The sequence below is a fragment of the Myotis brandtii genome, unplaced genomic scaffold (assembly GCF_000412655.1).
Source record: "Myotis brandtii unplaced genomic scaffold, ASM41265v1 scaffold18, whole genome shotgun sequence".
Classification (NCBI taxonomy): Eukaryota; Metazoa; Chordata; class Mammalia; order Chiroptera; family Vespertilionidae; genus Myotis; species Myotis brandtii.
In genome coordinates this window covers 10,746,624-10,756,202 of record NW_005356674.1, presented here as the reverse complement: position 1 = coordinate 10,756,202, position 9,579 = coordinate 10,746,624, and the positions used below count along the sequence as shown (strand labels likewise).

The 9,579-nt window shown below is 34.9% G+C and overlaps 1 protein-coding gene and 1 long non-coding RNA gene across 2 annotated transcripts in view; one reads left to right on the top strand and one right to left on the bottom strand.

Annotated features, from left to right (window-relative positions):
• LOC106725660 overlaps positions 1 to 8,061 on the bottom strand; it is a 73,721-nt gene extending 65,660 nt beyond the window's left edge. Inside the window, exon 1 of the long non-coding RNA XR_001361590.1 lies at positions 7,977 to 8,061. This is a non-coding gene — a long non-coding RNA (uncharacterized LOC106725660). The remainder of the gene's footprint in view (positions 1 to 7,976) is intronic.
• The window catches only part of SGOL1 (shugoshin-like 1 (S. pombe)), a 13,107-nt gene continuing 3,850 nt past the window's right edge, over positions 323 to 9,579 (top strand). The window contains exons 1-5 of the mRNA XM_005863637.2: positions 323 to 486; positions 568 to 764; positions 4,560 to 4,636; positions 6,528 to 6,586; positions 7,896 to 8,711. Coding sequence (XP_005863699.1) covers positions 345 to 486; positions 568 to 764; positions 4,560 to 4,636; positions 6,528 to 6,586; positions 7,896 to 8,711 — 1,291 coding nt within the window. The 5' untranslated portion in view covers positions 323 to 344. The remainder of the gene's footprint in view (positions 487 to 567; positions 765 to 4,559; positions 4,637 to 6,527; positions 6,587 to 7,895; positions 8,712 to 9,579) is intronic.

The window sequence follows — 9,579 nt, the reverse complement described above, 5'->3', positions numbered from 1 at the left end:
AAGCATTTCCAATAGTGCCTACTATATGGTAAGCCCCCAATGAGTGAGTATTTGTTAAAGAATAAATAAGTGGCATATTACAGTCTTTGGGTTGGAAATCCATATTAAACCTTCCCTATAAAGTACTTGAAGAGGATAATATGCCAAAAATATCTACAAGATTTAAAAGCTGCAAAATCTAGGTTATTACCAGGTTAGCTATGTACTTTGAGCTAATTTTTCAGTTACTAAATCTCTGTTTAATGATTCTTTATGAACAGCCTCTGTTTTCAAGCTTGCTTTATATTTGATGATACTTTTTAAAAGTGAAATATTTTTCATTGTTTTAAATTCCTAGGCAGAAGATGGCCAAGGAAAGGAACCTCAAAAAGTCCTTTCAAGAAAGTCTTGAAGAAATAAAGAAACGAATGAAAGAGAAAAGGAATAAAAACTTGGCAGAGATTGGCAAACGAAAGTCTTTTGTAGTTGCACCATGCCAAATAATCAGTAAGATTTTCATGCTGTTCTTTTGCATCACTTTTTAAGTTTAAATTTAATAACTAATAAAAAAAATTTATCCTCTTTTAGCCAACACTTCTACACTGCTAAAAAACTACCAAGACAACAACAAAATGTTAGTTTTAGCTTTGGAAAATGAAAAATCCAAAGTGAGAGAAGCCCAAGACATCATCCTACAGCTGAGAAAAGAATGTTACTTCCTCACATACCAGTTATATGCATTGAAAGAAAAACTTACTTCACAACAAACAGAAGAACCTGCTCAGGTATTTTCATTACAAAGGCTCTTAGGGGAAAAAATGGTAAAGCTATGAATTAGTAGTTTAAATCACGTATGGTAGTTAAATTAATTACTGATAACTGTAAATCAGTACTATAAATCTTAGCTTTTCTATGTAGTTTTGCTACATCTAGTGGGGTTTTATAAAAACTGTTAATTTGGGGGTGGGGAGCATTTGTGTGCTTCTAGAGAATCATTTTTATCTACTAGTTGGCTAAATAAAGAAGGTAATTCATTAATTCCCAAACAAGAAATATCCTGAACATTTTTCTGTCCACATTTTTAATTGGATTCTGTTTGTATCCAAGGTTCTATAAAAGGATCAGCCAGACTATAACAAGACATGGAAAAGGCTTGGTTTAGAATATTCTTTGTGTCTCATTGAAGGTTAATCCTGAGAAGAGTAATGATGAGCCAGTTTCTTCTTTCTTTTTCCCAGAAGCCACTGCCAGGGAAATGCGTGGGGCAGAGAAAGAGAAAAGCGGTGTTGAGTTTCTAGTGTTAACAATTACGTTCTTCCCTGGTGGCTGTTTGTTTGCTATGCCAGTGAAGACAGTTGTGTTAGCAGGAGACCAGAGAAGAAAGCCAGACCATAGTGATTAGAGTAGGGATAAGGACCTGAGAAAGGAATTAAAGTCACCTCGCTGTTGACAAGAGTCAGTGAAAGAGTTCTTGCTTCCCTGCAACTAAGGTGATTCCACATTTTTTCTATGTGTGATATATAGAATGTATGTGTATATTATATTCCTATCCAGTGTAGTAGAGAATTTTCCCTATAAAGATAAAATACGATTTCTTTACCTTTATGTGAGGTTGGATTATTTAATTAAAATTTTTTTCCTTCAAAAATGCATCTTTTCTAATTTTTTTTCTTTTCCTTTTTCTGTCATATAGTAAGGAAGAAATTTCTTCCAGTGACATTTGAATCTTCCTCTTCCCTTTCCAAAGTTTTTGCTAAAATCACACATAGAATAGTATAAAATAAGTAGCTATGAGATAATCACAGTTTATTAAAACATACTGTTAGTTGCAGGGTGAAAGTGTTCTTAGCATTTAAAACATCAGAGTTTGTTTTCTGCCATATACTAGTTGCATATGTCACTCGTTCTCAACCATCACTCTACATTCATGCCTCCATGCTTAGCAAGTCCTTTTAACAGTGATGGAGAAGCTTAAAATGCTTTAATAAGATGCTTTAATTAACCAGAAATTAATTTCTAATAGCCTTTTGTTCCCTACATCTTATGATGGATCTTTTTAATAATTTGTTTTTGAATTTTATCACTCTGTAGGTAAATATTCTTATTCAGTAATAAACTGGTTTAGAACATTAACTATATTGATAATAAATTTAAAACTTTTAACAGGATTAAATTTCTAGTTTTGTCTCTGATAAACAGTTTTAACCTATTCATTATAACGTTAGCATATTATATGTGCATCAAATTTCAAAAAAGAACTGACTGAATTAGAATGACTTCTAAGGTATCAGACTGGAACTCTCATTTTCCGATACAAGTCTACAAATCTGCCTGTATCTATTCTCATGTTCTCCATCTTCCCTCTTGTTGCAGGGACAAGTGTCGCTGCTCCCATCAGAGTCCAAGCCCTCTGCTTGTGCATCAGTTCTCTTCTTCTCATCTCCCCTAGGACTTTACTCCTGAAAGTTTGAACTCTTTTCCAACATATATCTCACTCTCTGCTGAATCATTCTAGCTATCATACAAATGTGCCTTAGAATCTCTTACGTGCAAAGGAAAAGAAAATAAATGAAACCTCTCCTGATCTCATCTCTATCTGCTTATTTCTCTACTCCCATTCACAGCAGAACTTTTCCAAAGAGAACAGAGCACTTATTGTCTTCACTTCCTCAGCTTCCATTTCCTTTTTTTTTTAAGTGATCGTAGCCATTTTTATTTATTTATTTGTTTGTTTGTTTGTTTGTTTATTTTAGGGAGAGAGAGAAACATCAATTTGTTGTTCCATGTATTTATGCACTGGCTAGGTAATGAGTTGGTTAGAGCATCATCCCAATGCACCAAGGTTTTGGGTTCCATCCCTACTCAGGGCACATAAAAGACTCAACCAATGAATGCTTCCATTCACTTTTGAACTCACTCTTATCTGACATCTATCCATGTCATTCTATTGTCACTGTGTCGAGGTTACTAAAACCTCCATGTTGCCAAAATCAGAAGTCACTTTTTCTTCGTGATCTTGAAGTAACATACAAACAGGGATTACACTTTGCTAGAAATACTCTGATCTCTTAGCTTTCTTACCATCATATTCTCCTAGTTTTCTTTCTACCTTTCTAACTGTTCCATGTCAGTCTCTTTTACTGGCTTCTTCTAAATGTCAGTTGATCTCGACCCATCTTACTACTCCCATAGCTTTAAAATACTGCCTATCTGCTAATAACTTACAAATTTATAGCTCAAGACCTACACATACACAGCACAACTATTTGACATAGCCACTTAAATATTTATAAAGGATTTCAAACATATTCTGTAGGAAACAAAACTCTATTTCACACCCTACCAAAGATATTGTGTACTTCTACCTCCCTCTGTAAGTCACGCATCTCAATAAAACAACATTCCCCATTTGTTCAACTCAAAACCTTCCACTTGGCTTTATCGCCATAGCCACAGAATTCCAGTCCTAGCTAATATCATGTCTTGTTTCGTTTACTATGATGGCTTCCTAACTCCTTGGCCCTTTTCAATCCATGTTTCACACAGTGGCCAGACTGATGTTTTTGTTGTCGTTGTTAATCCTCACTCGAGGCTATTTTTTCCATTGATTTTTAGAGAGAGAAAGGGAGGGAGAGAGAGAGAAACACTGATGTGAGAGAATGCCCTGACCAGGTCCTGGGATCGAGCCTGCAACCGAGGTACATGCCCTTAACTGGAATTGAACCTGAAATCCTTCAGTCCTCTGGCCAGTGCTCTACCACTGAGCCAAACCAACTAGGGTCAGACTGATCTTTTTAAAAATTGGGTCATTTGTACTTCCCTGCTTAATATTTAAGTGACTTTCCATCACACATAAACTAAAATTTAAACTCATGGTTCTCAGAGCCCTACATTATCTGGCTAATGGCTTTTTTCTAAACCCACAAGGTTTTTTTGTATATATGACCTTTGTATTTGCTCTTTCCACAGCTTTCTCTTCCCCCAGCTCTTTCAATGGCTGGCTCCTTTGCATTCTTCAGATTTCAGATGTAAATCACCCTATCTAAAAGAGCCCTCCACCTCAATTACTTTCTGTCACTTCACTATTTCCTTTGTAGCATTTAATACACTGAAATTATTTATATATCTGTCTTTTTAAAAAAAATTTCCCTACACTAGCTAAAACTTGCACTTCTTAAAATGCAAGTTTTAAGAAGGTAGAACTAAAAAAATGTTTAGACCCATTTTCTGGAACAGTGCCTGGCACCATGATAGACTATCAATAAGTGTTTGTTGTTATTTTTTAAATTATATTTTTATTAATTTCAGAGAGGAAGGGAGAGGGAGAGAGAGAGATAGAAACATCAATGAAAATCATTGATTGGCTGCCTCCTGCACGCCCCCCACTGGGGATCGAGCCCGCAATCAGGGCATGTGCTGTTGACCAGAATCAAACCTGGGACCCTTCAGTTCACAGGCTGACGCTCTATGCACTGAGCCAAACCAGCTAGGACAATAAGTGTTTATTTTTTAATAAATTAATGTTTGGGGATAAATATTTCAGTTTTACTAATGTTTTCTTTCTTTTAATACATTCACAGAACCATGAAGTAAGTTCTTCTGGAATGAACTCCAGTGATGACGACAACTCTGGGGATTTATTTGTGAAGGATTTACCGTTAGTATCAAATAAATTGTTATGCTTATTGATATCAGAGGAGATGTAATTCTGTGATCCATTTATGGAAGGATATTTGCATCATATTGAGCCCTATTTTGAGCCTCACTTCTCTCTACTGAGCATATAGTTAAGAAAACTTGATGTGTTAAAATTGTTATAAATAGCCAAACCAAATCTTTCTTGTAGTTACTTTTTTGATGTCTAAGAATAAGAAGCTTTTCTAGAATTCTTAAATTATTCCCTTCAGTTGTATTTTTCTTATGCCAACTTTTTATTCTAATAAGGGTTGGTTATTCAAATGATGGTATTTTGCTAGTACTACACATAAGTCTGTTTTAGAAAAGAAATATAATAAAACATATTTAATACCACTGTCACATTGCCTTGCTAAACCAACTTATTCCTAAATACAATCAGATCCCATATACCCCCTTGCCCTTCTCTTGGATCAAGTATATTTTGTTTGTTTATGAATTGTTGCGATATAATTACATACAGTAAAATGCACAGTTGGTAATTATACAATTCAATGAGTTTGACTAATGTATAGTCAAAGCAAGATCTCAATTAAGATATAGCCCTAGCTGGTTTGGCTCAGTGGCTAGAGTGTCGGCCTGCGGACCAACGGGTCCCGGGTTCGATTCCGGTCAAGGCCATGTACCTTGGTTGCAGGATCCTCCCTGGCCCAGGCCCTGGTTGGGGCTCATGCAGGAGGCAACCAATCAATGTGTTTCTCTCACATTGATATTTTTCTCTGTCTTTCCCTCTCTCTTCTACTCTCTCTCTAAAAATCAATGGAAAAAATATCCTCAGGTGAGGATTATAAAAAGAAAAAAAAAGATATAGAGCATGGCCATAACTCCAGCCTGAAGTTTCTCAGTCTTAACACTATTGACATTTGGGCCAGGTCATTCTTTGTTTTAGAGAGCTGTCCTAAGCATTTTGGGTATTTAGCAACATCCAGTGGGAACTACTGCCATAAGCCATTTATTTCCTCATATCCCTTTTGAGTCTGTGCCCCAGTCCTCATAGAGATAATCACTAATATGATTTCTATCCCCATATTAATTTTAATAATTAATTCTAAAACTGCTGAACTTTAACAATAGAGATAATCACTAATATGATTTCTATCCCCATATTTTAATAATTAATTCTAAAACTGCTGAACTTTAACGTCTGACAAAATATTTATGCAATGGGCAAAAAGTAAAATGAGCTAATTGGGTCTTTATAAGATTTTTTAAATTGTTATTAGTTTGTTACCATGACTCTGTTGCCTAAACCTGTATTTAAATTTTGATGTCTAGAGGTGAAAAAATTATCTACAGTAAATAAAAAACAAAGTTATAATTAAAATGAAACAGCCAGTAATAGTATTAGAGCATAGAGAAAATTCTTTTTCCATGCACCAAAGAGGGACAGGATTTATTTATTTTTTTAATGAACAGTGTTAACTTCAGAGTAGTCAGTAGTTAAGCATCATAAAAGCCGGTACTACCAAAAAACTCAGCTAATGATAAAGCAAGCTCCTAAAGAGTTGAATAATCACACCGCATTTCTTTGATATATTTTATGTCAATTCTGATTGGCTGTTTCTCCAGTTAAATGAAATTATGAGTTATGTCATGTTTTAAGGAAGAACTGTCCAATTTGATATATTAGTTAATCCAGTAAGAATTGAATGTCAGTCGTAACAAATCGGCCTCCATGTAATCAGTACAAATGTTGTTTGGTTTCCTTTGATGTAGAATAGATGTACTGACTTAGAATGAAATTATGAAATAATACTAAAGAAAATATAATATTTTAATTTCAAGAAAATCTTCAATTTATTTTTATTTCATAATTGTTAATTAAATTTCTATTTTTCAATGGTATTTCTAAGGCAAGCTCCTCTTCAGGAAGATCACCTTCCAGAACAAGGGGAATCATTCCAAATAGAAGGTAATTCAAGTGAAAATCTGAAAATATGATGTGAAGGGTAAGATGAGGTCTTTGAAAAAAAGTAACATAATTAAATTTCTCTAATTTTCCTTTTTAACTTTTTAATCTTTTCGCCTGATATTCTTCTGCTCAAAGCATATCTGTTTATTTTACAAAGAATAATAAGAGTTTTAAAGTATATCCATTTATTTTGCCAAATCTATAATTAGAAACCTTAGCTATAACTGTGGCTGCAATTTCCTGAACCTGACAACATATTAAGATCTGTGTTAGGCGTTTTACATATATTATCTCAATTAACCCTCACAACAACCTTGCAATATAGGTACACTCAGTCCCATATTATATAGACTCAAAGAAGTAACCCAGATGGTAAGAATCAAGCTTTAAACTCAAAGCTAACCTCCAAAGCCATGCCCTTCTTTCTACTTTTCAATCATTGTGTCCCTATTCTCAAATATCAATCCTCTACTTAACTAAGCTCTAAAGAAGGGAAAGCATTTGAATAAGCAGCTCCAAATTTTCCCACTTTAAAATGCAGATTATATTTCCTACCTGAAATGCTTTCCAGTTATTCCAATTTTTCTCATTTTTCAAATAACAACTTAGTTTCACTTTCCTTGTGTATTTGTCCTACTTTAGAATATGAGATTCCTTTTCTCTCAATCCTATACACATAGATACATGTAAACTACTAGTTATTCTTTAAATGAGGGGCACATAAAACCCCAAGTTAGAATATTTTGAATATTATATAAGATTCTTCCACAGGTAAGATATAAGCTATCAATTGATCACTGCCAAATAAATGGATGGTAATATTAATTTCTCTACATTTTTATTTACTTACTAGAGGCCCGATGCACGAAATTCGTGCAAGGGGCTCGGCCCTCGCAGCCCCAGCTTCATTCGGAAGGACGTCCAGAAGGTCATTCGGCTGTCCCATCTAATTAGCATGTTACACTTTTTTATTAAGATATAAGCTATCAATTGATCACTGCCAAATAAATGGATGGTAATATTAATTTCTCTACATTTTTATTTACTTACTAGAGGCCCGATGCACGAAATTCGTGCAAGGGGCTCGGCCCTCGCAGCCCCAGCTTCATTCGGAAGGACGTCCAGAAGGTCATTCGGCTGTCCCGTCTAATTAGCATATTACACTTTTTTATTATAGATAGATAGTAAATGTGGAGAAACTACAGAATGACTTCACTTATTCCATTTTTAACTTTGACTTCTAAGATCCTTGAAATTAAAATTTCCATAAAGTAAAACTATTTTTCTCATTTGTTTTTTAAATTCTCAGAGCAAATGCCTACTATTCCTCAAGACAGGCTGGGATTTGATTTGGATTCAGGTGAAGATACATCTACTGATAATACCTTACCTAGAACTGTATCTCTCCGTCGCAACTTAAAGAAACATTTTAACAATTTAGGCCAATTCAACACCTTGGATAATTTTGAAATCAGTCATATGTCAGAGCAGTCTTCTGGGTTGGAAACAATTAGATTTGTAGACCCATTAGTAAACATGCACATATCTGAAAATGTAGAACAAAATATTTGTCAGTGGAACAAGGATCAAATTAACTTATCACCAAAGCTGACTCACCCTGGAGGATCTGCTAAAAGAAAAGAAAATATTTTAGAGTATAAATCTGAGCAAACTAAAAATAAGCATGGAGATGCACAAAGAAGAAAAAGAGGAGAGAAAAGAAAAGCTAACAGAAGGAGAAAATCAAAATATGTATGTAAGTATAAAGGAATCACAAGTAAAAATAGAAAACCTGTTTCCAAAAAAAAGGTGGATGATTTTATCACTTCCAATGATGCTTACAATTTTAATTTGGAAGAAGGTGTTCATCCTTCTCCTTTCCGACAAAAAATGAGCAATGATTCTAAAAGAGAAGAAGATACCAATGTATCCGAAGTGAGCAGCTATGAATCAAGTAGTTCAGAAGAGGATTCTGATGACCTCTATTTGCCCACTTGCAAGGACAGTCCAAGTCTCACCAGCCAATCAGATAGGAGCCCAGCCACCAGGCCTCGATCTACAAGAGCACTACGATGTAGGGATGAAAAAGAGATGGAGAGTTCTCAGCCAACAAAAACTCCTACCAGTAAGTGATCTACTTGTTTGCCTGCATTTTTAATGTTTATGGTAAATGATCACTCCTGATGCTTATATACTATACTTACCATCTGTTTCTCTGGGGGAGGTTAGAGACTTGCCATCTGTCTCTTTGGGAGAAATTAACAGTCTGATTAAATAATGGAGGGTCTAGGGGTGGAAATCACTGTACTATTGCTCTGAACTGCTTTAAGGTAATTTAGGTCCTCTTTAAGAACAAATATGGGGGGAAGTAGAAGAGGTTAAAATGGGGAATAAATGGTGACCAAAGGAGACTTGACTTTGGGTGGTGAACACACAATATACAAATGATGTATCATAAAATTATACACTTGAAACCTGTATAATTTTATTAACCAATGTCACCCCAATAAATTCAATAAAAATTTTAAATTAAAAGAACAAATACTACTTGTTGTGGAGGAAGCATTTTTACTTTTAGTAAATGAAGCTTTTCAAGGCAAGGAAAAACTTTTTGTGGAGTTAGGTTGAATTAAAATATCTTTCATAAACTCACCTGAAACACCCCTTGAAAATGAAATCAACTTAAATCCAGGACCTGTCATTTTAATTGCTTTTCTTTATATTCGATTTGACAGGAACTATGATTTTAAATAATTTTCTAGTTAGTGAATGTGGCCTAATAAGACCAAAAAACTCTTTCCTCAATTGATGGGCTTACTATTCTTTTGTAAGATACTTGTAAGACATCTAAAAACTGGCTTAGGCCCTAACTGGTTTGGCTCAGTGGATAGAGCATCAGCCTGCGGACTGAGGGGTCCCAGGTTCAATTCCGGTCAAGGGCATGTACCTTGGTTGTGGGCACATCCCCAGTAGGGGGGGGTGCAGGCAGCTGA